This window comes from Bos taurus, chromosome 2 (genome assembly GCF_002263795.3).
Source record: "Bos taurus isolate L1 Dominette 01449 registration number 42190680 breed Hereford chromosome 2, ARS-UCD2.0, whole genome shotgun sequence".
NCBI classification, from domain to species: domain Eukaryota; kingdom Metazoa; phylum Chordata; class Mammalia; order Artiodactyla; family Bovidae; genus Bos; species Bos taurus.
This window is the reverse complement of record NC_037329.1, coordinates 128,402,134-128,429,575: the sequence shown is the minus strand read 5'-3', so window position 1 is coordinate 128,429,575 and position 27,442 is coordinate 128,402,134. Positions and strand designations below refer to the sequence as shown.

Genomic DNA, 27,442 nt, shown 5'->3' with positions numbered 1-27,442 from the left:
TTTCTCTCCCGGGTAAAGGCAGTCTGGAATAGGTAACCCAGGGCTGGTATGACAGCTCCAGGTCACAAGGGATCCAGGATCCTCATCTTTTGGATCCACCACCCCAGAATGTGGCTTCTATCTTCAAGGTTACTTCCCAGTCCAAAATGACTGCTGGAACCCCAGCTATCATATTCATATTTCAGGCTACAAAAAAAGTGCATAGGGTACTTCTCTGACCTAAGTCAGCTTCCTTTTGCCAGTATCTCACTGGGAAAAATTCATGCTTAGCTGCAAGGGAGGCAACACCAGTCCATCCTAAAGATCAGTCCTGGGTGTTCTTTGCAAGGACTGATGCTGAAGCTGAAACTCCAATACTTTGGCCACCTGATGCGAAGAGTTGACTCATTGGAAAAGACCCTGATGCTGGGAAAGATTGAGGGCAGGAGGAGAAGGGGATGACAGAAGATGAGATGGTTGGATGGCATTACCGACTCAATGGACATGGGTTTGGGTGGATCCTGGAGTTGGTGATGGACAGGGAGGCCTACCGTGCTGGGGTTCATGGGGTCACAAAGAGTCGGACACGACTGAGCGACTAAACTGAACTGAATGTTTACTGAGCGATTGTAATGTGTCTGGCACTTTATAAAACAAGCCTGCAAACTTTCGTGGTGGTGCACTGATTGGAAGTCCGCCTGCCAGTTCAGGGGACATGGGTTTGATCGCTGGTCCAGGAAGATCTCACACGCCGTGAGGCAACTAAGCTGGGACCCCGCCACTATTGAGCCTGTGTGTCCCAGGGCCTGCGTGCTGGGAGAAGAGAAGCCACTGCAATGAGAAGCTGGGCACTACCGCCAGGGAGCGCCCTCCCACCCCATGCCACAGCTAGAGAAAGTCCACGTGCAGCAGCATAGGCCCAGCACAGCCCCAAATAAATTAATTTTAAAAAACAAGCCTGCAGTGCAGATACCATCACTGTCATTCAACAGATTGGAAAAGTGAGGTTCAGTGGGTTTTAAAAAACTGCTCGAAGATCATGCCACCAGTGATGGAGGAGCTGACTTCCCGAAGCCCGCCAGCTTCGGAAGTACAGCGCTTTGAACTGTATTTTGCTGCCTTTCCACCAGCAACTGGAAAATGGAGAAGAAAGTTCCTCATACCTGTCATTGGCTATATTTAAAGAAAGGCTACCTTTGTTTTTTCTATTTAAAATGCGTAGGTGCTTCGCAGTCACTGTAAAGAGCTGAGGCAGATCTGAATAAAAGCAGGAACTTCATTTGTTTTGTTCACCGCTATCTTCTCAGTGCCTAGAATGGTGCCTGGCAAATAGTGGAAATCCAGTAACTATGAATGTTCCCAGAGTGGTCTTTTGTATCCCTTCCCAATCAATCTCTAGCCTTCAGCCCATCCACCATCCTGATGCTGATCACCATAGTCTGGCCTTCTGTTTAAGTTCATATGCATACATATTGTACATCTATAACTCTGTGATGTCTGCCTTCTTTTGGCCCAACAATTGTTTTGAGATTTATTTATGTTGCTAAGTGTCTCAGTAGTTTATACTTTTTATGGCTGCATAGTATTCCGTTGTTTGAATACACCATAGTTTGTTTATCCATTTTTCTTTTCATGGACATTTAGACTATTCCAAGTTTGGAGGTATTATGAATAAAGATGGTAAGAAAAGAACATATATCTAAAAGTGGAATTTCTGTATCACAGGGTAGGTGTACATTTAGCTTAAAAAACTGGCAACGTTTCCAAAAATTGGTTGTCTCCTTTTACATTCCACCAGCAACACTAGAGTGTGGGATGGAGATCTTTTACCATTTCCATTAATTCCAGAGCACAAACCAATAAGAACTTTTTAAAGTTATGAGTTTTAAGTCTACTTAAATAAGAATAACCAAGTCTGAAATAAAATGATCTGTCTGGAAATTCCCCTCCAAGGCAAGAAAGAGATACTCAGGATCTGACGGGTTCTGTTTGAATTTTTCAGGACAGAAAAATGCTTATCAACCTTGGCCCAGGTTTCAGTGGACTGAGTCACAAGGGATCAATTTCTCTCATGTTTTTCTCTGCCTGTAACTCAAACCTCACAGTGATGCAGAGGAGAGGGAGTGACTGTTAGAAATGTAAAATCATGTGAAGTTCATTCATAACAAGCACTTATCACACATTGGGGGCACAGTGGTAAGAGGAAAAATGTGGAAGATTCCATCCTTGCTCTCAAGTTACCGACAACCTAGTTGATGTCTACAAGATGGCACTTCTTCCCCTGCTCACCATGTAAAGACTGAGGTTGTTTTGGATTCTGCTCTTTGCCCTTTCTGTGTTTTTTCCCACCTGCTCCTCCTGGGTCATCTCACGTGAGTCAATAATTTCAACTACCCAGCACACCTCCTTCCAAAATCACTGCCCTTCATCTGAGCCCACTCCTAGGCTCCAGATCTGTGCCTTCTAGCTGCTTCCATCTCTATTGCTGATAACTTGCATTAATTCATCAGGAAATTTTGTTAACTTTGCCTTTAAATATCACCAGGAACATACTATTTTTTACCACTTCCTTGTCCAAGCCACCATCATTTCTGGTCTGCCTTATTGTAATAACACCACCAAACCAGTATTGCCATCTTATCATTGTTGCCTGATCTTTACTCATTTCCCTTTCTTTGGGTAATAAAAACTTGAATTATCTTTGGTGAGTGTAACCGTCAAAGTTCCAGCAGAAGGTTAATCTGAGCTGAGTTTGGTAAAGGGTGTGTACAAATGTGTGGGCAGGGTTAAGGGAAACAGGAAGAAATGATGGGATGAAACCCCAAGACTGCCAGCAGAAGGGAGCTATTAATACCACCACTTCTAGGAGAATAGAAGGGAGAATCTACCAGAACCAGGAGCGAGAGCTGTGTGAAGGGCGGCACACGACAGAAGACTCAGTAGAGGTATGTAGCCAACCTGCAATGACTCAGAAGGGCAAGTCCTGTACAATAATACTCTTACTTCATCCTCCTCAACTCTCTGAGTTCTTCCAATGTCTTTTATGGATAAATCCAACAATAAGCCAGAGTATAAGGGACCCATTGAAGCAGTGTATGTAGGTCACCTCCAGAGACACAAATTAGGAAGAAAAAACGTAGAGTAGATAAAGGAACCCCAAAAATTTTTTTGGTCACAGAGAAAGTCCCCTTTCCCCAGTTCTCAGAGATTTAAGAGCTGCTGATCACACCTTAAGGGCTTCCCAGTGGCTCAGTGGTAAAGAATCCACCTGCCAATGCAGGAGACATGAGTTCCATCGTGGGTCAGGAAGATTCCCTGGAGGAGGAAATGGCAATCCACTCCATATTCTTGCTTGGAGAATCCCATGGACAGAGGAGCCTGGTGGGTTACAGTTCATAGGGTTGCAAAGAGTCAGACATTACTGAGTGACTGAGCACACACACGTGCACACACGACCACATCTTAGCTCTAGAGGTTAGCACATGACCCAGATCTGGGCTGTCAGAGTATTCAATCCCCCTTCTGAAGAGAGTGGCTTAATGATGTACAAGAAACCCAAGTTAGATCAACAAAATGCAGTTCTGGGACTTTCACTGATAGCATGGAGGGAAAAAAACCTCTCTGCTGTTAAGGATATGGTTTGAAGTTGTTAGCAGTCATTCTGCCATCTTCTGAGGAAAGACAGCCTGAGAATGAAGTCAACACAAAGGAAAATGGAGTCAAGAAATGGAGATCAAATTCTGATGTCATACTTTTAAACCCCCAGATCCAGCCATGCCTGAAGCCCACATTTCTGAGTTACATGAGTTAATGAATTCCATTTATTGTTTAATCCAATTTGAGTGGCTTATTACATGCAAAAAAACTTTTGACTAATATTTAATACTTATCCCAGAGACCAATGCAAAGACATACCTTTATATCTCTAAATATGCCACTATTTCTAGGGAATGTCCTTTTCCATATTCTCCACCTAGGAAACTCCTCCTCAAATAACTTCTTAATGCAAAGTCTTTCCTCAGTTTTCCGGTAGAACTGCTTTCGTCTTCCTCTGCATTGTCAACACTTCGCAAATGTCTCTATTTGTATATATAAAACTGTATTGCGGTTAGTTGTTTGCTTATTGGTCTCCCCTCCCTGTGAACTCCTGAAGATTTGTATAAGCCTAGTACCCAGCACAAGGCCTAATATCTCAGGGAAACCCTGAGTCGAACAAGGCTCAATCAGTCTCTTTTAGCTTTGACTAGACGGACCAAGAGGTCCATCTCAAGGCTATGGTTTTTCCAGTAGTCATGTATGGACTTGAGAGTTGGATCATAAAGAAGGCTGAGTGCTGAAGAACTGATGTCTTCAAACTGTGGTGCTGGGGAAGACTCTTGAGAGTCCCTTGGACATCAAGGAGATCAAACCAGTCAATCCTAAAGGAAATTAACCCTGAATATTCATTGGAAGGACTGATGCTGAAGCTGAAGTTCCAATACTCTGGCCACCTGATGTGAAGAACCGACTCATTGGAAAAGACCCTGATGCTGGGAAAGATCGAAGGCAGGCAGAGAAGGGGACAACAGAGGATGAGATGGTTGGATGGCATCACTGACTCAATGGACGTGAACTTGAGCAAGCTCTGGGAGCTGGTAAAGGACATGGAAACTTGGATGGCTACAGTCTGGGGGTCTCAAAGAGCTGGACACGACTGAATGACTGAACAACAATAAACCAGTCTTTTTACTTTAGGATCTCTCAGAGCCATTTCTGTGGTAAGATGCATTAATGGATCCCCATGCAGGGGTACAGAGTGCAGCAGTTTCCAAATTCATTTTAAACTAAAAACTCAATTTTTGTTGAAGTTGCTGTGTTCGAGAAATTTAGAGAAGAAAAACTGCAGTTCTTAGGGGGACTGTAACAGATGAAGTGGCTCTTGGTAGATGTTTTTTAAGCGTATAAAGGCGAGAACTTGGTAGGGGGTAGAAGGCAGCAGGGTTGGAAGCAGTAGAAACATCAGAAGCAATGAACAGGAAGCCAGAGGGGTGATCCCCTGGACATATCTCTGTGATAGTGCCAGGTCAATTGTTAAGAGTGACTGGGACCATAATGCAACCTGTTTCCTTAGTTTAAATCTAACAGATTACACATATTCTACACATACTATTTTTTAATTTTTATTTTGTTTTCATTGGAATATAGTTGTCTCACACTGCTGTGTCAGCCTCTGCTGTACAGTAAAGTGAATCAGCCATAACTATTCATATATCCCCTCTTTTTTGGATATCCTTCCCAGTTTAGGTCACCACAGAGCACCTAATAGAGTTCCCTTTGCTACGTAGTAGGTTTTCATTCAGTTCAGTTCAGTCGCTCAGTGGTGTCCGACTCTTTGCGACCCCATGGACTGCAGCACGCCAAGCTTCCCTGTCCATCACCAACTCCCGGAGCTTGCTCAAACTCATGTCCATTGAGTCCGTGATGCCATCCAACCATCTCATCCTCTGTTCCCTTCTCCTCCTGCCTTCTATCTTTCCCAGCACCAGGCTCTTTTCCAATGAGTTGGCTCTTTTCATCAGATGATCAACGTATTAGAGCTTCAGCTTCACAGTCCTTCCAGTGAATATTCAGGGTTGATTTCCTTTAGGATTAACTGGTTTGATCTCCTTGCAGTTCAAGGGGAAGAGTATATATATAAATACACAATAGATCTTTTTCTCTTTCTGACTTATTTCATTCTGTATGCGTCTCTGGGTCCATGTATTCTACACACCTTAAACCTTCCGTCCCCTGAACCCAGAGGCTAAGTGCCTAACAGCGGGGCTTCCTTGATTTTGACCCTCAATTTGCTTCACTTTGCCTCAAAGGCGGCTATGTGTGAGAGATCAGAAACTGGTTTTCTTCTAATTTCACATCCTTCAGATAAATTCCCTTCTTGTTCTGTGCCACTGTTTACCTCTCTGTGAACTAAGAGAAGGAGACACAGGCTGCCTGCAAGGCTTGGCTCAGATGCCTGGGGGGAGGAGGGGGAGATTTTTTTTTAATAACCTGCCAAAGGAAACCTCAGTCCTAAGACTGTAACTTTGGACAGCTTATTGAACAGCTTAGGCCTTTGGTCTTTCTATTTGTAAAATAAACATAATTATGCCCCACTGTTTCCAGAGAATTCAGGGAGAATCAAGAAAGACTGTGCCATGAAAAGTGTTTTGCAAACAAGAAATAAAATATTAGAAATGTAAATATTATTAGTATTGTACATACGATGGAGAGAAGGAAGGGGAGAGTGGAGAGGAAAGGCAGGTGAGAAGGCGCCAGAATTCCACCTTGGCTCAGAGCCCAGAATAAGGCACAGCACTCCCATGCAACCTATATCTCAGCCACGCACATAACTAGCTGTCTCTCCATGGGCAATTAAGCCCCTGGAAGCCCATCTCGTCTATAAAAGGAGGATAACAATGTTCGGTTCGTTGCTTGCGACGTTACGTGAGGTAAATCCTGCAAAGCACGCGGTGCAGTGTACATAGTAATTGGCTCGCAGTAAATGTTCGTAATATTCCTACTAATTATTCTTGCCATCGACATAATGGGGCCAAACAGGGAAAAAAAAAAAAAAAGAGAGATAGAGAGATAAGCTATTTTTGGTCACGATGCAAGACGCAAATATCGCCTAAGGTCCAGCCGTCGGGGGAACCTGAACACCACGCACCCAGCATGACAGCCCGACCCCCAAGCTCTCCGCGGAAGAGAAAACCCGGGGATGCAAGCCAAGTGCGCACGGCTGCGCCCCGCCCACACGGCCGCGCCCCGCCCACACGGCCGCACGCGAGGGGCGTGGCCGCTTCCTGTCGGCGTCGGGGCCCGGCGCGCCCCTGCCGGGCGGCAGACCTCGAGCGCCTGCGCCGAGCGCGCTCGCCAGAGGCGGAGCTGAGCCGCGCGGGGCCGGGTGCGCGCGCCCAACGCCAACCGCCCAGCTCGCCCAGTCGCGGTTCGCGCCCTGCGCCCAGGGAGTAGCTCGCGCCGGGGCCGAGGGCGTGGCGGCCCGGCAAGCGGCGCCGCACAGATTCAGCCGCGGCCACCTCCCGCCGTCTCCCCAGAGGCCCAGCCCCTTTGCGACCCCGAGCTCCCGCGTAGCCCGTCTGGCAGCCCCGGCCTCTCCTTCCCTTACCTGCCTGCCTGCTGCGGCGACCACGCGCGCAGGTGAGTCTCCGCTTCGCCAAGTGGGGCCCGCGCCCGCGTCTCCGAGCAGGCTCTGCACCCGGCTCTGGGGAGGATTGGGGTGCACTGGGTGTGGAAAGTTACAAAAAAAAAAAAAAAGAAAGAAACAGTCCGCCTGTGCCCTGGAGAGGTGGGCGCTCCTGTGCGCCAGACCCCAGAGATGCTGCGCCTTTGCCTCCGGGGTCCAGCCCTTCTCGCGCCCAGGGTGTTCTCTGACAGCTCTGGGGTGGTGTATTTGCAGAACACAACCAATAGAAAGGGTCTGTCTCCCAACAGCTGTTTGACCTTTTGAAAAGCTGACAGGTCCAACCTGCTCCTGAACGCAGAAGGGGGGCAGGTGGTAAAACGGGGCGACCAGAAGGTGGAAGCCCATCTTTGTTGTTGCTCTCCTTTCTCAGTGATGCGTGGGTAACCATCGCATTACCTGTTGGATAACTTCTTGAAACTTGTCTGTCTGCTTCCTTCTGCTGCCTGGGCCAGTAGAGCAGTAGTGGTCTGTTTTCAGCTTGCTTGTCTCAGCTTCCGTGCAAAATCTGATCATCTCCTTCAGGAGATTAGGAGTCTAGTTCAGGTCCTTGTTGCAGATACTAACAGTTATTTAACGTGACGCTTTACTGCAGTGCTCAAAAGTATTAACTCCCTCTTATTGAAAGTTACCTGTTGTTGTTTAGTCTCTAAATCGTGTCCGACTCTTTGCGACCCGATGGACTGTAGCCCACCAGGCTCCTCTGCCCATGGGATTCTCCAGGCAAGAATACTGGAGTGGGTTGCCATTTTCTTCTCCAGGGGATCTTCCCGACCCTGGGATGGAACCCACGTCTCCAGCATTGGCAGGCGGATTCTTTACCGCTGAGCCACCGCGGAAGCCTGGAAGTCTCTGCATTTCATAGAGTTTCACATGTACTATTTGATAATCGATTGAGGGATTCCCTGGTAAAGAATCCGCCTGCCGGTGCAGGAGACTCGGGAGACGCAGGTTCGATCCCTGAGTCGGGAAGATCCCCTGGAGGAGGAAATGGCAACCCACTCCAGTAATCTTGCCTGGAAAGTCCCATGGTCAGAGGAGCCTGGCGGGTTACAGTCCATGGGCTCACAAAGAGTCAGAACCGTTGGAAAACACACGCATGACTCATTGTAGCTGTGATTACATAGGATTTAAAATGATTAATTTTAAGACTGTTTCATTAGTTGTGGTTCAAAATACTAAATTATAAAACACAAAATATTGAGACTCAGAATATAGATGTTTGTGTATCACCCGACGGTCGTGCTTTTTGGTGGCGATTTTGTACTGGTTTTCTAGAAATGGACATTTGATGCAGGAAGACAGTGAAAGGCTTGAAAACTCAGGTCCCCTTCTTTAGCCACTCTGTCAGCTTTATGTTTTACTGGGTTAGCAAAACTTCTTTCTTAGAGTGGGAAGAGATCTCAGTGCTTTTGGAGAAGGCAAGATTTTTTTTCCACTATTGAATTACAACATTTGTAAAACTTTTAAACATGTGCATGTTACAAGTGAGTACAGATTTTGTATGGGGCCGGAGGATATAGTGGTTGAAAGACTTCAGCAAAGCATCATGAAAAATAGGGTGATTTGGAAATCCATTAGACTGAAGTCTGTGAAATAATGGGAGCTCTAAAGTTCAATGCCATTTATTATTTAGACCCAGAGAACTACAGGAGGTGAAGGTCAGACAGACAGTGGATCTCCACTTTTCCCCTCGAATGTAAAGGTTATAGTGAGGGGAAATGAATTATATGCTGTGAAAGAAATAGCATCAGTCCTTATATCTGTACTTCAGTTATTCTTTAAAACCAGTTATCTTCGTTTGTTCTGCCAGTTGGTTATTCTTACTTCTCTCTCCCGCTGGAAAGTACTTCACTGCATTGCAGTAATTATAACAGGACCCTTTCTGAATTACATATGAAAAGCGGGCACAGGTCATTGAAACATACAAAATTCAAAAATCTAATTTTCACCTTTACTATGGCACCGGTTTTTTTCCTCACCACAACTACTAGAAAGGAGTAAGATTTTCTGCCTGTAAGCAGTGAATGGGGAGGAAGTGAAAGATAACAGCTTTGCAGGATAGCTATTGAAACCCTCACACTGACAATCCAGAGGGTTCTTTTTTTGGAGAAAAAAAAAAAGGAATTAAACTTATAATATGGAAATTTTAAAAAGGTATCTAGTAGTTCAACATCATCTCTGATTATTTTCCTCATTTTATATTGAGAGGAAAAATGTAACTCAAAAAGCCAGATGACTTTTCCCAGGTTATTCAGCAGGGCACTTGTGGAGCTGGAAATGAGGTATTTGTTTGCTTCCAGTATTGATTGATCACATCAGAAAATAATAAATTGCATCTAGCTAAGGTATGTTAAACATTCACCAAGCTGAGAAGCATACTGTTTTGAAAAATTATTATTATTATTTAATCCTGAAAGAGCAATTTACCTTTTCCTGATCAGAATTTAAAATGCAAAGTCAGATTCACGTGCTTGACATTTTCCCTTGATGATTACTTTTGTCACAAGGCTTGTATCCGAGCAGATGGTCATGCTACTTGGAGTTTTCCACTCATTTGATATTTCCATGAGGAAACAATTTGCCAGAAGCCAGCCACAGCTACAGTTGTGCTGCAGATGATGCTAAACCCTGATTACCACAGACTTTTGCTTATAAAAGCTGATGGATATTGGTCTAGCCCTTTCCGATCCATATTTCCCTGAGTTAGGAAATTGAGGGACACCTTAGTCTTGTAGGAGTTGCAGTGGAGCAGAGTTAACAGACTCCAGTAATATCAACATTGAAGCAGTGTACTTCTGTAAATTTTTTTCTTAATAAAATCAAGCTATTTCTTAAGTACCAGCTGAAATAACTTATGATTTCTTTACAGATGTGCTAAGATTGTTTTTCCCACTGGTTGATTCTGATCATATCTCTGTTCACATCTAGCTGCATTTGTGATATCAGAAAATTATGAAATGGTTGACAATGTTGATTTAAGCTATATCCAAAAAAAAAAAAATCTCACAGCAGGCCTTCAGCAAGAGAACCATCAGGTGAAAGATGATGTCTCTAATACTGCATGCACTGAATTACAACATAAAGTTCTTTGAGGTCCTTGAAAAGTGCACCATGGACTTTTTCAGCTAGCTCTCTGTTTTTAAATGTTTACATGATTTCATATTGGAACTATATCACCACACCAGTGGTTGCTCTGGAGCTGGTTTTATTGATAGCTGCCACTGAACAGTTTTCTTGAAATGATTCAAAGTGTTAGTTTTGTTTTTGTAGCTTTATTTTTGTGTCCTTTTTGCTCCCTGGCATTAGATCATTTGGGTGTGTATTTTTCTCATTTTGTAATTTTAATATCAGTTCCATCAAAATTTCTGATATTATTGGGATCCTTTCCACCCAAAAATACGTTGGCATAGATTATGCCTATGTAAAAATAATTGATTATTGAGCACCAACTGTATGCAAAGCATCATTCTGAGCACCCAGCATATATTCTCTGATTTAGTGCTTCTAATATCCTTATTGGATAAGGATTTATTACCCCCATTTTATAGTTGAGGAAACAGAAAAGGAGGCGCACTAACGTGCCTGACATTGAGTCCTGGGGGCAGGCTTCCCGGGTGGTGCAGTGGTAAAGATTCCACCTGCCAGGGGAGGACGCAGGAGGCGTGCGTTCCATCCCTGGGTCAGGAGTACTCGGGGCAGGAGACAGAGTTTAAATCTAGAAAATTCTGATTATTGAGCCCGAATTTTCCTGAGATATGTATTTAAAGATTGTTCAGATTTATTTGTAGTTACTATGGGATTTCATTAATCCATCCTTTTAAACGGTATCAAATATACACTAATGTATAAGTGAAGAAAATGTAGCAATACTATAAAGATTATTGAAATAATGTTTGATGAAAGGCAAATAATTTAACAATTATCTAAAAAAACTGAAGGGGAAATACCTATAAAATAACCTATGTAAGTTATAGCGAATAACTGGCAAAACTTGAAAATAGACTCTGATTTCAATAACAGTGTTATATCATTGTTAAAGTACTTGGTTTGATAATTGAACTGTGGATTATACAAGAAAATGATCTTGTTCTTATACAGTGAAGTATTTGAGAGTGAAAGGAGCAATACTGTCTTAATCTCAATGGTTCCAGGGAAAAACGTGTATATAAAAAAATGAGGGAATGATTTTTTAAATGGGCCAAAATGTTAAGTAGTTGGTAACTCTTAGAAAAGGGTATACAGGAATTTCTCGTACTGTTCTTATAGTTTTTCTGTTTGAAATTATATCAAAAGAAAAAGTTGCCCTGAAATGAAGGTAGAAAACAGGAAATGAAGGTGTAACATTCTAAGAATTTTTTTTTAAGTCAGCTGAAGGATTGTTTCTTGTGCTCTGATTTTTTTTTTTTCTTCTTCTTTTTGGAGGTTGGAAGAAGGTACTTGAGACCAATAGAAAATCTTACCAAACATAGCTTGACTTTCTCAAATTTTAAAATCTAGCCATTTGGAGCTCCCTGACTCTCCAACCAGGCCCAGTGTTTTCCTTGCCTCCTCTTAATGGGGTGGGGAATAAAGCATTAGTGTCTCTTAAAAGATAAGATAAAAAGACCACCCACTTGTAGTCACACTGAAAGTTAAATTGCCTAAAACCTTCACTACCATGCTAATATTGACTAATTTTTTAATTTTTATCTATTTTTGTCTGCACTGGGCTCTCGTTGCTGCGCACGGGCTTTCTCTGGCTGTGGGGTGTGGGTTTCTCATTGTGGTGGCTTCTGTAGCTGGGGAGCTCCGCTCTAGAGTGCAGCTCAGCAGTTGTGGCGCCCGTGGTCAGCTGCCCTGCGGCGTGTGGAGTCTTCATGGACCAGGGATCTAAACGGTGTCTCCTGCAATGGATTCTTAACCACCGGACCACCAGGGAAGCCCTAAACTTGACTAATTTCTATGTCAGAACTCTGCAACCCTGCTTTCAAGGCAGCCCGGCCCGAACCCACCTTTCTGACTTTGTCTCCCGCCATCCCCACCAAACGTGGTCCGTTCCGGCCATGGCAGACCTCCTGTCTTGGTGCCTGCTGACCTTTTTGTCTCCCCACCTTTGTCCATGGACTGTTGGCTTCGCCTGGAATGCACCCCATTCTTTTCTTGCTGAAATTCTCTTCTGAGAAGCTGTCTTTCATCCTCACGCAGAATTAAATTTTCCTTTGTCTGTGCTGCCGTATCACAACGCTGTCTGCTTTCATTCAGCAATCCTTATTAAGCATATACTGTGAGCTAGAAACTGGGCCAGGGACTAGGGATTCAAAGGCACTTATGCTCTGGTAGCTAAGAGTGATTTGTAAACAAACAATCGTAAGTACTGTAACAGCGAAATGAACTTAGTGCTGTGAAAGCTACAGACTACCCTACACAACTTGGTCTTGAAGAAAAGGTTACAATGAAAGTCACAATGAGGTACCATGTGCCCCCTATCAGGCCCCTTTCCAGACTGGAGATGTCCAGCACAATAATCTACTGGAAGAAGTTTTAAACAGTTGTAGTTGCCTGTGGGCTACCCAGTTAGGCATATTCAGTGGAAAGATAAAAAGGCTAGTCTGCAAGTCTAGATCTCAGGAGAGAGAGGCGGAGTCCAGGTATGTAACTCACACAGACCTGTGATTTTCCGTGTGCAAAGGCAGGAAGGACTTGGGGGCAGATTAGAATCTCTCAGGGTCACGTTGTTTTTCAAACCACCATCCCCTCTAGTGCCCAAGATCCTGCTTCCCCCTTCACTTCGGTGACATCTTTCCTGGCTTAAGAATAATTGTCGGAAGCGAGAGACGGTCTTGATAGACACATGTCATGCGGGTGAACCACAGGGAAGCAGGAAGCAGAGTTGAGAAACACTGGTGGTGGTGTAGTTAAATGCTGGGGCGTGGATGAAAGCACTCAGGAAGAGTAAGATGACGAAGATGATGGGGTTGAAACCTCAAGGAGAGAGAGTTGTAAAGGGTGAGTGGAGAGAGAGGAGCCACTTTGAGGACAGATGAGGAGGAAGGAGAGCTGGGAGGCGGGGGCACAGAGACATCCCACTGTGGATGGGTGGGACCAGAGGCTGCCCAGAGGCAGGTGCCAACCCCAAGAGGCTGCTGTTGTCCATTCGGGGCCAATTCAGCCGGAAGGTGGTGGCAGGAGTCCAGCTGCCCAAAATTCAGGAGTGATGGGAGTCAAGGAGATTCCTCTTTCCAGGACGCCTCTAAAAAAGGGGAAGCAGAGACAGAGGGAGGTGGATTGAGGGGCAGGCAGACTCCAAATGGAAGATTTTTCTTTTTTCAAAACTGGGGCGGGGTGGGGGCAGGGACTCGGGTAGAAGTATGTTTGCTAAGGAAGAAGAAAGACTGGGTGGAGACCAATACATTAAAACTATAGGAGGCAGGACTTCCCTGGTGGTCCAGTGGTTAAGACTGTGTGCTTCTAATGCACGAGGCACAGGTTCGATTCCTGGTCAGGGAACTAAGATCCTACATGCTGTGCAGGGCAGCCAAAGAGGGGGAAAAAATTCTGAGCTCTAAAACAGTGAGAGAATAAATTTATGTTTAAAGAAAAAAAAAAAAGTATAGGAGCCAATGGTTAAGAGCCTGTACTCCCAATGTAAGGGACCCAAGTTTGATCCCTGGTCAGGGAACTAGATATCGCATGCCGCAACCAAGAGTTCACATGCTGTGAAAAGGAACGAATTTGAATCAGTTCTAGTGGAATGGATGAACCTAGAGGAGTAAGTCAGAAAGAGAAAAATACCATATAACAACACATATACATGGAATTGAGAAAAATGGTACTGACGAACCCATTTGCAGGGCAGGAAAAGAGACGCAGACACAGAGAACAGATTTGTGGACACGGGGTGGGGGCGGGGGCCGGGAGGAAGGAGAGAGAGGGGGCAATGAGAGATTAGCAGAAACATATACATATGCAAAATAGCTAGCTTGTGGGAAGTTGCTGTGTAACTCAGGGAGCTCAACTAGGTGCTCTGTGACAACCTAGAGGGGTGGGATCGGATAGGGGTGGGACGGAGGTTCAAGAGGGAGGGGACCTATGTGTAGCTACGGCTGATTCATGTTGTTGTATGGCAGAAACCAACACAATGTTGTAAAGGAATTATCCTCCAATTAAAAAAAAAAAAAAAAGAGTTCTCATGCTGCAGCCAAGACCCAGTGCAGCCAAATTAAAAAAAAAAAATGTGTAGGTGCCAAGATCCTTTTGAGGTGGTTGGTGTCGTTGAGGAGAAACTCTTGCTGGGTGGAGCTCCTTGAGGATGGGAATCATGCTTTATTCATCTCATAGCTCCCTGTATCTAGCACTCAGTATACATTTGGAAAATGTTTATAAAAACAAGTGAAGATTTACTTTTTAGAATTAGCCTTTCCTGATTGATACAGTGGAATAACGGGGGGAAATCACTATTTTTTCCCCATAATTAACATTCTATATTGTACTCTTTGTAAGCAATCTATTTGCAACTTCATGTTCTTTGAAATAAAAGAGAAAAATCACGGAGAAGGCAATGGCACCCCACTCCAGTACTCTTGCCTGGAAAGTCCCATGGATGGAGGAGCCTGGAAGGCTGCAGTCCATGGGGTCGCTGAGGGTCGGACATGACTGAACGACTTCACTTTTCACTTTTCACTTTCATGCATTGGAGAAGGAAATGGCACCCCACTCCAGTGTTCTTGCCTGGAGAATCCCAGGGATGGGGGAGCCTGATGGGCTGCCGTCTATGGGGTCGCACAGAGTCGGACACGACTGAAGTGACTTAGCAGTAGCAGCAGAGGGATAGGGTGCTAATTAAAGTCTGAGAACCACTAAGGCAAATATGGAAGGCTCTGCAGAGCCCTTCTGTTTGTTTGGGGTCCAGCAATGTCTGATGACAAGGTGATTCTGATTCATTTCCTTCGGCTGGGGCAGCTATAATCTGGAAGTAGCTTTTCCATCCAAGATGAGATTCAAAGCATTTTCATGGTCTGGGCTTTTACTCATCACTGCCTACCCCACATTGGTTTATAATTGATCTTTGGTCCCTGAGCTTTTTTATCTTTGATTCATATCAACTGCTGTTTAAAACAGATGACCTCATTAAGAAACTTCTCTGCTCCCCTCAAGGTCCTGCCTTTGTTTTTATTCAAGTGTGTATATCTTAATTGGAAAATGTGTCAGACCCAGATTAGAATGTGAAAAATCTGGATCCTGGGAAGTGTAGATTTACCATGTGAATTTAATGAAGGAACTTTCTCCCCCAAGACAGAGGGAGACCAACACCACAGGGAAGAAGTTAGTAATTCAAAGGAAGTGAAAAAAAAAAAACAGTGAAAAAGAAAAATATTAGATACGTGGAATTAGGTCTTTTTCACAAAAAAGGGAAACTATATCAACCTGAGATGGGAAGCCACTTGGTTATGCTCCTTTTGGTTCTTTTTTTTTTTTCTCTTTCAGGTAAATGCTGGCTTGAGACTCCACTTTATGTGACTTTCAGTTCATTTAAAGAGACATCATGACCTTAGATGGGGTTTGTGGGCAAGAGAGTAATCAAATAAATTTGAAACATGCTGTATATTTAAAAAAAAAGGAAAAGAGAAAAATCACAAATTAGGTAATATTGTGGTAGTAATCGGAGAAGGCAATGGCACCCCACTCCAGTACTCTTGCCTAGAAAATCCCATGGATAGAGGAGCCTAGTAGGCTACAGTCCATGGGGTCGCTAAGAGTTGGACGCAACTGAGCAACTTCACTTTCACTTTTCACTTTCATGCATTAGAGAAGGAAATGGCAATCCACTCCAGTGTTCTTGCCTGGAGAATCCCAGGGATGGGGGAGCCTGGTAGGCTGCGGTCTATGGGGTCACACAGAGTCGGACATGACTGAAGCGACTTGGCAGAGGTAGTAGTAATCATGCTTATTTAATTTTCTTGTGCCTGATAGGTAATGACTTAAATTCCAGCATCTTGAAGTGTGTAATGTCAAGGCACCTGCCTGGTGGGTGTCTCGTGCAGTTCATTAGAAGAGATAAAAATGGATAAAAACAGTCTTATAAGGCAGTCGCTGTTCATTATTAACAGGGGGACACTATCCACTCCATGCTGGTAAAGTGATTTATTTTTAAGCATTCAGAGAAAGGACATTTTTAAAATTGTCTTCTATGTCAGATTTTGCCTGTAGTTAATATTGCTGATATTAACGAAGACTGACTTTATATAGAGCTTTCGGTTCTGTGTAACTTAGTTCTTCGAGAGTATATTCAAAAGAACAGATTGGTTAAAAAAGGTGAAGTCAGCTCTTTGCAGGCCATATTCAGGGTGCAGATGGTGAGTGAATCTGTGAGGGTTTTCTTCTGCTCTGCCAAGTGTTGTGGACCTAAATCCCAAACAAATCTGCGAAGGAGGTTCTGGTTCACATTTTCCTTCCCCCTGCTTGTAAACTGATGTATATGTTGATAGTATCTCCTTTTATATTATTCCCACCCACCCCCGCCACCTCATTTCACTATAAAATGTCCAGCCTTTTTTTTTTTCATAATAAGTCATTGCTTGTGAAATATCTTATGTAAAATATGCTAAGCAAATCAAATTAGTATATATAGAATTCATTGCTGAGGACTGTGATGAGTTGATTTCAACGTTGATTGATCTTTCCTGAATAAAATTGCCTCCTTTGATGAATTGCTGTCTTGAGGATTAATTGGAACCTTACTGAACCTTCAATATCTTATCTCTGTTGTTTTCTCTTTTTTTAAACAGTTGATGCCTGGTAGACATCTTTGAACTTTAAAAACAGAGAAGACCTGCTTTTAGAGGAAAATGCTGAGGGACACTATGAATTCGTGGAATGATAGCCAGTCAGATCTTTGCAGCACTGACCACGAAGAGGAAGAAGAGATGGTTTTTGGTGAAAATGAAGATGACTTGGAAGAGATGATGGATTTAAGTGACCTGCCTACCTCACTTTTTGCTTGCAGAGTCCATGAAGCAGTGTTTGAGGTGCCGGAGCAGAAGGTAGGCATACACCCTAGCTTTCTCTGCCTTTGGTAGTGTGTTGAATGTGTGTGGATTCGGGGAAACAGTTGATGGCGGCCTATTTGCAAAGTTTTTTATTGGTCCATGGCAGGTAGAGAAGCGTGCACCAAACTTTAGACATTGCTTTGGCATTTTGGGGCTCACTGGTGGCTCAGACGGTAAAGAATCTGCCTGCAATGAGGGAGACACAAGTTCGATCCCTGGGTCGGGAAGGTCCCCTGGAGGAGGGCATGGCAATCCACTCCAGTACTCTTGCCCGGAGAATCCGATGGACAGAGGAGCCTGGCGGGCTACAGTCCATCAGGTCTCAAAGATTCAGCCTTCTGGCATTTTTATTATGTTTTATGAGAATATCAGCCTGCAACAGATAGGAAATGCTTAAAATCCAGTCCTAGCCCACGAACATTTTGAGAAGCACTGGTTTATGGTGAATGCTGAATGAAGTCTTAACAAGTTCATCCATTGATACACTCAGTCATTCATTTTTGTAGCTTGTGGTTAAAGAAAAGCTATGTGACTTTTAGCCTCACTTCTTATTACTTGGTAGTAAATTCACAAAAGAAAAACTTACTTTAAGCCTTTTTCTGAGGCTAATAACATAATTAGGACTGTTTATGATTTCATTTGGGGCTTCCCAGGTGGCTCAGTGGTAAAGGATCCTCCTGCCACTGCTGGAGATACAGGAGACATGGGTTCAGTCCCTGGGTAGGAAAGATCCCCTGGAGGAGGAAATGGGAACCCACTCCAGTTTTCTGGCCTGGACAATCTCATGGACAGAGAAGCCTGATGGGCTACAGTCCACGGGATTGGAAAAGAATCAGACACGACCTAATGACTGAGTATGAGTACAGTAATTTCATTTTAACAGAGTTCTCGGTATTTCTTTTCTTACTTCCTGCAGCCTGCCCAGGGCAAAACGATTGAGTTTATTTATTTATTGTTTTGAAGATGTCTACTCTGTGGTTCATTCATTATTTACCTATAAAAAAAGAGAATGTGTGTGTGCGTTTCATTCCACGGTGGCCTCACAAAAGCCTGTAGATCTTAAGTTACACAAAAATAAAATATTTCTACCATTGGTATGAATTTTGCATGTTCTAAGACTTTGTTTCAAAATCCCACCACGCTTCCTTTTAATTTGTTATCTATGTCTTCCAAGTATTTTTCTTTCTGGTGACTCTCGTGGAGCAGAACTTGAGATGATGAATAGTTTGACTCAGTACATACTTGAGTGCCTCGAGTGTGTAAGGCACTGTACCAGTGGCTTCAGGGGCTAGAGTAGGGACTTAAACAGTTCTGCCTTGAGAGCCCTGCAGTGGAGAGGATAAGTAATTTGATGTAAAATGGAATGCTCATGCCGTTAGAGACGCTTGAAAGTACTGAGTGTAGGGAAAATTAAATGTTCCCTTTGTAGTTTTCGTCTGTCAGTGTCTTCTTTTGCTTTAATTTCTCCTGGGCTAACCTGTTTGTGCAGGTTGTCCACACGTGTGCAAAAGACAAAGCAAAATAAAAAATACCTCTCTTGGATTACGGGGAGAATAATTCTGATTCCAATTAAATGCCTTATTTTCAAAAGAATTTTCGTTTTTTCCTGATTTGAAAAGGTGTTTGTTTCTTTTTAACTTTGTAATTGTTGGAATGAGCTTTTACCCTCTTCTGAGTGGTCGACCGAGTGACACAGGGACCATTGTCAGCTAAAACTGAATCTTCATTTTAGACTGCTGGATTTTGGCTCTACATTTTCACCAGTGCTTCTTGAAAATGGTGTGAAGTGGCAGAGGAAAAGTAAAGAATATAGTAAACTGTAAGAAAAAGAAGCCACAGGAAAAGTTTATCTCATAATTTCTGTTTCTGCAGCAGCCTGGTCGTTAGCTTTTTTCCACGTGCTCAGCTAATCAGCGGCTCAGTCCAGAGCACAACAGGTTTAGTACCTAATTTTTCTATAACAGATTGGAATTCATTCCAGTGTTATTGACTTGTCGTTTTTAACCCCAGTTTTCCCTTTCTTAAAATAAGGAAAAATTAAGCAGCCTTCTGATACGAACATGAGAGATTTTCAAGATTTAATTTAGGTTTTTATGGTGGGGGAAATTGGAGTGCTTCTTCTTTCTGCTTTACATCTGTGTGTCTGAGGGATCTTGGTAAATGTTGATGCAAAGCAGCACTCCAGCTGGAACCTGACTTTATAAAGAAATGCGTGTCGCTTTTACATTAGTCTGTTCACAAAGCACTACCCTTTGTACATAAAACTGTTTCTCCTGACCTACTTACCGTACGATTTTGGATTTGTTTTTCTAATGACAAAGGTTGGGATATATTAGGACATCTCTACTTGCTCTCCTGGTCCTGCTTTTTGATCAGTGATACCTAGCATCTAATACAGTTGCCTAGTACAGAGCAACACCTCTTAGGTTGAATGAATGGATTCTGCAAGATATTTGTTGAGGATTAGTGATACAGAGTTGTGATGGAAAGACAGACGTACCGAGCTGAGTGAGGTTCAGTAGTACGTAGGAGATTTAGCCTGAAATTATGATTTTAGATACACTGGCCCAAATTTCTCTGGTCTGTGTAATCATATACATGATACAAATCTTCCTGTCGAGCATCTGGTTTCTATATCCTCAATTTAAAGATGAATAGAACATATTACTTAAGAAAAATAAATGATATTTAGAAGTTAACTGAAATCCTCTGATTCTCCTAATCAGTTGCTAAATGTTCTAATTACAACGTTCAATCCAGAAGAAGTAAGTCTTTTGAGAAAACTGATTTGTTTTAAATCTGGAAATTGAAAGGGGAGATTCAAAGGAAGAATGTTTCTATTTAGTGAACTGTATTTTTAACAGTGCTTGGAAGGTAACACAGTTTGAGTAAATACTTAATTGAATCTGTAGTACCATTCTGGCCAAGAATTAGTAAAAATTTAGTTAACTTCAAGGCTAGATTAAATACTAGAGAATCATAGAAGTTTAGAGCTGAAAGAAATCCTATTCAAGTCGTTTCAGAGTAACAGAGTAATTGAGCTTGCTTTTAGAACCCGTTTTTCACTTATTCACTGAAAACTACAAAATATTGCTGAAAGAAATTAAAGACAATACAAATAAATGAAAAGATATTCACATCCGTGGGTTGAAATACTTAACATTGTTAAGGTGTCAGTACTACCTAAAGCAATCTACAGATTTGGCACAGTCACTGTCAAGATCCCAAAGATATTTCCTGCAGAAGTAGGAAAACTCTTCCTGAAATTTATAGACTCTCAGGAGACTCCCAAATAACCGAAACAATTTTGAAAAAGAACAAAGTTGGAGGACTCAAACACTTTCTGATTTCAAAACTTAATACAAAGCTATAGTAATCAAAGCAGTGTGGTACTTAATGTCAATTGTATCTCAGTTAAAAAAAGAACAGTGTGGTATTGGCATAAAGATGAACAAACAGGGGCTCTGTGTCAACCTAGAGGGGTGGGATGGGGAGGGTGATGGGAGGGAGGTTCGAGAGGGAGGGGACATGTGTACACCTATGGCTGATTCGTGTTGATGTTTGACAGAAAACCACAAAATTCTGTAAAGCAATTATCAATTAAAAAATTAATTAATTTAAAAAAAGAAAGCCTCCCCCAAAGGTAGACATATTGACCAGTTAAATAGAACAGAGAGTCCAGAAATGAATCCTTGCATATATGGTCAAATGATTTTCAACAAGAATGCCAAGACCATTCAATGGAAAAAGGACAGTCTTTTCAACAAATAATGCTGGGAAAACTGGAAATTCACATGCAACAGGATGAAGATGGCCCCTTACCTTACACGGTATACAAAAGTTAATTAAAAATGGATTCAAGACCTAAATGTAAGAGCTAAAGTTATAAACTTAGAAGAAAACATAGAGAGAAAGCTTCCTGACATTGGATTTGGCATTAATTTCTCCAGCAGGACACCAAAAGCACAGACAGCAGTAGAAAAAACAGACACATTAGGACTTCATGAAAACTAAAAATGTGTGCATCAACTGACACTATTCATAGAGTGAAAAGGCAGCCGACAGAGTGGGAGAAAATGTTTTCAAATCATATCTCTGGTAAGGGATTAATACCCAGAATATATAAAGAACTCCTAAAATTCAACAACAAAAACCAAATTGGGTATATACACCCAATTATTGGGCAAAGGATTTGAATAGACATTTCTCCAAAGAAGATGTATGAATGGCCAATAACCACAGGAAAGATGCTCAGCATCACAAATAGGGAAATGCAAATCAACTTCACAATGAGATACTTGACACCCAATAAAATGGCTTATCATAAAAACAGAAAACAAGCATTGACGAGCATATAAACTGGAACCTTTGTGCACTGTTGGTGGGAACATAACATCCTGTGACTGCTGTGGAAAATGGTATGGCAGTTCTTTAAAGAATTAAGCATAGAATTATCGTAGATCCCATGATTTTGCTTCTGGGTTTATACACAAAAGAAAGCAGAGACTTGACTATATATGTGTACAGCAGTGTCCACAGCAGCATTATTCATAATAGGCAAAATATGGAAACAACTCAAATGCCCATCAGTGAATAAATTAATAAACAAATGCAGTGTATACAGACAACGGAATATTGTCCAGTCTTTAAAAACTAATGAAATTCTGATCCTGTGGGTAAATCTTGAAAGATATGCTCAGTGAAATAAGCCAGGCACAAGAGGATAAATAATGTGTGATTCCACTTACATGAGACAGAAAGTAAATGGTAACGGCCAGGGACTATGAGAAGTAGGGAGTCAGTAGTTACAGTTTATGAGTACAGGGTTTCAATTTGGGATGATGAAACGTTCTAGTGGATAGTGCTTATGTACAACAGTGCGAAGATACTTAATGCCTCTGAATTGTACACTTAAAAATGGTTAAAATTTTATGTTTATCACAATCAAAAACTGCCACCTCCCATTTTTCTTGAGTTGATTATTCTTTGTAGCATGCTTTTGTACATATGTATAGAATATGTACACATGCGTGTACTGTGTATGTATATATGTATGTAAGGTGTTGGAGAAGACTCTTGAGAGTCACTTGGACTGAGAGGAGATCCGACCTGTCCATCCTAAAGGAAATCAGTCCTGAATATTCATTGGAAGGACTGATGCTGAAGCTGAAGCTCCAATACTCTGGCTGCCTGATGGGAAGAGCTGACTCATTGGAAAAGACCCTGATGCTGGGAAAGATTGAGGGCAGGAGGAGAAGGGGATGACAGAGGATGAGATGGTTGGATGGCATCACCGACTCGATGGACATGAGTGTGAGTAAGCTCCAGGAGTTGGTGATGGACAGGGAGGCCTGGCGTGTTGCAGTCCATGGGGTCACAAAGAGTCGGACACGACTGAGTGACTGACCTGAACTGATATGTATATGGGCGCCTCTCATGCCCTACGTTACGTCCTGTTGGCCCACGCTTGCACCCCACTTGTTGCCAGAGCACTCAGCTGTGTGTGGATGTAAGCTGGCAGCAGCTGTCCTGCATGGCACGGGGACATCTTGCCTTTGTCTCAGTGTTTCTCTGCTGCCTGTGCAGTTGCTTGGCCGTGTAGACAGGGCAGTCCTTGACCAGTGTGGGGCTGAAGCCAGTGAGTAAGTCCCTCCTTCTCTGACTCTCCAGCCCCCAATTCCTTGGCTCCTTCCAGGGCTCCTCACAGGATCAAGCCCCCGTTGCTCACAGAGGTGACCAGCTTGGTAACACAACCTGGACGGGAGGACAACCTGTCTTCCGTCTTCCAACTTTATCCCATGGGGTTACTTCCCAAAACAAGCTTCCTGTGTGTGCCCTTGCCTTGGATTCCACTTTCTCTAGGAGCCCAGGGAAGACACAGGCTAATGACTTCCAAGTTTGGTGATTCTTCCTGTGCGGAGGCACTATCTCAACCTCTCAAAAAGGGGGCATTTTCTAGGTTGTGTGAAAAGGTAAAGACTAATGTAAAGAAAAACCACAGGCCCACCCAATATAGCAAATAAAATTTTACTAATACAGTTGAGCCTCTTGTCTCTTCTCCCAGAGATAACCATTATCCTGAACTCTTGAGTTTATCATTTCCCATGCAATTTTAACCTTTTATTATATTTCATTTCAGTTCAGTCGCTCAGTTGTGTCCAACTCTTTGCGATCCAATGGACTGCAGCACGCCAGGCCTCCCTGTCCATCACCAACTCCCGGAGCTTGCTCAAACTCATGTCTATCACGTCGGTGATGCCATCCAACCATCTCATCCTCTTTCGTCCCCTTCTCCCACCTTCCATCTTTCCCAGCATCAGGGCCTTTTCCAGGGAGTCAGCTCTTAGCATCAGGTGACCAAAGTATTGGAGTTTCAGCTTCAGCATCAGTCCTTCCAATGAATATGAAAGTGGTGTGTTTGTAGGCCAAAATGGTCTACTTTCCCCCTCTCTCTGAAAGTAGTTTTCCTATGAAATCTTTTATAAGCTGAAATGGTATAAAGCAGAAAAGCAGTTCCTTGGGGCAATCTTGCTAACAGATGCACAAAATAAATTAAGGTAAAGCACAGATGCTCACGGACCCAGTTCCAGGCGAGTGCGCTTGACGCTGAGAAGCTGAGGGTCGTTTCCCAGGAAGGAGCTTGGTGGAGCTGCTCTCACCACTCGGGGGGCATGCTGCCTCCATGACAGCTGCTGCAAAACAGATGTTGAATGTGATTTTCACCTTTTTTCATAAAAGGAAGAATCCTCCTTGGACTTCTTTCTGTTACGGAAAATAGGTACTGGTGCAGGTCTTTCGTAAAAGCAAAGTGGCATAAAGCAAACTTCTGAAAACTGGCAGATGCCTGTATTGGCATTTCTTCTAGTTCAAGCTTAATACTCTGTATATGTGTATATACAGTTTTTAAATTTTGCTCTATTTTCAGTTGACATGATTGTCTCTTTAGAAAGAAATCTACATAAAAACTCTACTAATAAGTGAGTTTGACCTTTTATACAGGCGTCCTGCAGTCCATGGGGTCACAAAGAGTCGGACATGATGGGGTGGCTGAACAACAACAATAAGTGAGTTTAAGAAGCTTGTAGGATACAGGGTCACTATAGAAAATCAGCCACGTGTCTGTTTACCAGCAGTCAACATTTGGAAGTTGAAATTTAAAAACATTACAATACCACTATGAGGTACCATTTCACACCAGTCAGAATGGCTGCGATCCAAAAGTCTACAAATAATAAATGCTGGAGAGGGTGTGGAGAAAAGGGAACCCTCTTACACTGTTGGTGGGAATGCAAACTAGTACAGCCACTATGGAGATCAGTGTGGAGATTCCTTAAAAAACTGGAAATAGAACTGCCTTATGATCCAGCAATCCCACTGCTGGGCATACACACTGAGGAAACCAGAAGGGAAAGAGACACGTGTACCCCAATGTTCATCGCAGCACTGTTTATAATAGCCAGGACATGGAAGCAACCTAGATGTCCATCAGCAGATGAATGGATAAGAAAGCTGTGGCACATATACACAATGGAGTATTACTCAGCCATTCAAAAGAATACATTTGAATCAGTTCTAATGAGGTGGATGAAACTGGAGCCTATTATACAGAGTGAAGTAAGCCAGAAGGAAAAACATAAATACAGTATACTAACGCATATATATGGAATTTAGAAAGATGGTAACGATAACCCGGTGTACGAGACAGCAAAAGAGACACTGATGTATAGAACAGTCTTATGGACTCTGTGGGAGAGGGAGAGGGTGGGAAGATTTGGGAGAATGACATTGAAACATGTAAAATATCGTGTAAGAAACGAGTTGCCAGTCCAGGTTCGATGCACGATACTGGATGCTTGGGGCTAGTGACCCAGAGGGATGGTATGGGGAGGGAGGAGGGAGGAGGGTTCAGGATGGGGAACACATGTATACCTGTGGCAGATTCATTTTGATATTTGGCAAAACTAATACAATTATGTAAAGTTTAAAAATAAAATAAAATTTAAAAAATAAAATAAAATAAAAACATTACAATAGCACCATGAAATACTTAGGTCCAACAGAGGATATGCAGCATCCATATGCTGAAAACTGTAACACCAGTGAAATACATAAGATTTTACATTTTTAAAATTTATATAAAAGGGATAATTAGATCAATTTTTCTCAATGTTGTATCTATAAGATTTATCCATATTGAAATATATATTCCATTTCCCTTGCTATATATACTGTCCTAGTCTAAAAATACAGCATTATTTATTTACTCATTCTTATGTTGGACATTTAGGTTATTTTTGAGATGTTGTTATTGCAACACTGATGCTGTGAATGTTCTGTATGTGTCCTGTGTACATCCTGCTGGAAGTAGGGGAGTCTTCTCAGGGTATGTAAACAGGCATGATGTTGCTGGCTCATCAGGTTGTACTTTTTCACAGTCTTAGCAGAGACTGTCGAGTAGTCTGTGAGGCTACAGCTGTGCACGTCCTACCAGCCATGCAAAAGGGCTCCATTGCTCTGTAGCGTCACTGGGACTTTATTTTTTCAGAAATAAGCATTTTTGCCAGTCTGGTAGTTAACATTTTTATTCCTTTTAACATGCTTTTGCATAAACTGTAGATAAAAGCTTCTCAAATGTAGTGCTTTGTGAAGGACCAGGTTTTCCCCCAGACTATCACAGATTTATAAAATGCAGTAAGAATATTATAGCAGTGCAAACTTGTATAATGTTCCTAGACGCCCCATCTTAGATAGAACATTTAGGAATTTTCAGATGTAAGATTTTGAAATGAAGCTATCTTCATTTATCTTCTATTATATTTGTAGCTTCCCTTGTGAATACTTTGTCTCAAAACAAGAGTTGAAAAGTGTCTTAGATCACTTAGTTAGGAATTTAGTTATCCTAATTGTCAGGCATATTAAAAGATCACTGAACAGTCAGATCAGCTGTCATGTTCTTGGAGACCATCAGTTTACAGACTCTACAACTGACCTCGATTTGTGTATTCAGTAAGTGTTTATTGGGTGTTGTACCAGTCACGGTTAAAGGTTCTAGGGAGACAGTGGTGGACGCAATGAAGCTCTAGCTCCAACAGAACATTACAAGAGGAAACTATTTAACATGCAAACAAGTGAATCAGAAGTTCAGATAATACAAGTACAGTGAAGAAAATAGGCTTCCTCAGTGGCTCGGTGTTAAAGAATCTGCTTGCCAATGCAGAAGACATGGATTTGATTCCCTGAGTTGGAAAGATTCCCTGCAAGAGGAAATGGCAACCCACTCCAGTATTCTTGGCTTGGGAAATCCCATGGACAGAGGAGCCTGGCAGGCTACAGTTCACCGGGTGGCAAAGTATCAGGCACGACTGAGTGACTGAACACACACATGAAGAAGAAAAAACAGTGGAGCAGGGCCTCCCTGGTGGCTCAGTGGTAAAGAATCTACCTGCCAATGCAGGGGACGTGGATTCAATCCCTGACCCGGGAAGATTCCACAAGCGGCGGAGCAGCTAAGCCCGTGCACCACAATTCCTGAGCCTGTTGTGCTCTCGAGCCCAGGAGCCGCAACCGCTGAGGCCGCGTGCGCTGTAGAGCCTGTGGCCCACAAGGAGAGAAGCGTCAAAACGAGGAGTCCGTGCGTCACAGCTATCGAGTAGCCCCCACTGGCTGCAACCAGAGAAAAGCCTGCCTAGCAGTGAAGGCCCAGCACTGCCAAAAATAAACAAAATCACTTAAAAAAAACAAAGACAGAGGAGGGCTAGAGAACGGCTTGATGGGTGACAGTGTTTAACTAGAGTGCTCAGGGAAGCCTGTCTGGAGGAGTGACACTTGGGGTCACTGAATAATAGAACTGCTTTTCCTAGTTTGGGTGTACAAAGGACTTTTTCTCTAAACCATTTTAATAGTGAGTTGCCAGCCACGGTGGCCATTACCACCAATATTTTAATATGTATCTGCTACAAACAAGGGCGTTCTAAGAAAACAAAACAAAAACAAAATTCAGGAAATTGACGTTGACACATTACATCATTCTAATCCTCGGACCCCATTCAAGTTTGGCCATGGTTCCTGTAATGTCCTTTATAACAACAAAAATCCAGTCCCTTATTACTCAGTGTGAACTTCCAGATGTTCAAGCTGGTTTTAGAAAAGGCAGAGGAACCAGAGATCAAATTGCCAACATCCGCTGGATCATGGAAAAAGCAAGAGAGTTCCAGAA

General features: G+C 42.8%; 1 protein-coding gene across 2 annotated transcripts in view; it reads left to right on the top strand.

Moving 5' to 3' along the window:
- Positions 1 to 2,719: 2,719 nt before the first annotated feature.
- RCAN3 (RCAN family member 3) overlaps positions 2,720 to 27,442 on the top strand; it is a 38,077-nt gene continuing 13,354 nt past the window's right edge. The window contains exons 1-2 of one of the 2 annotated variants that reach the window (XM_010802530.4): positions 2,720 to 2,924; positions 16,966 to 17,220. In XM_010802530.4, coding sequence (XP_010800832.1) covers positions 17,026 to 17,220 — 195 coding nt within the window. In that variant the 5' untranslated portion in view covers positions 2,720 to 2,924; positions 16,966 to 17,025. 2 annotated transcript variants of the gene reach the window in all.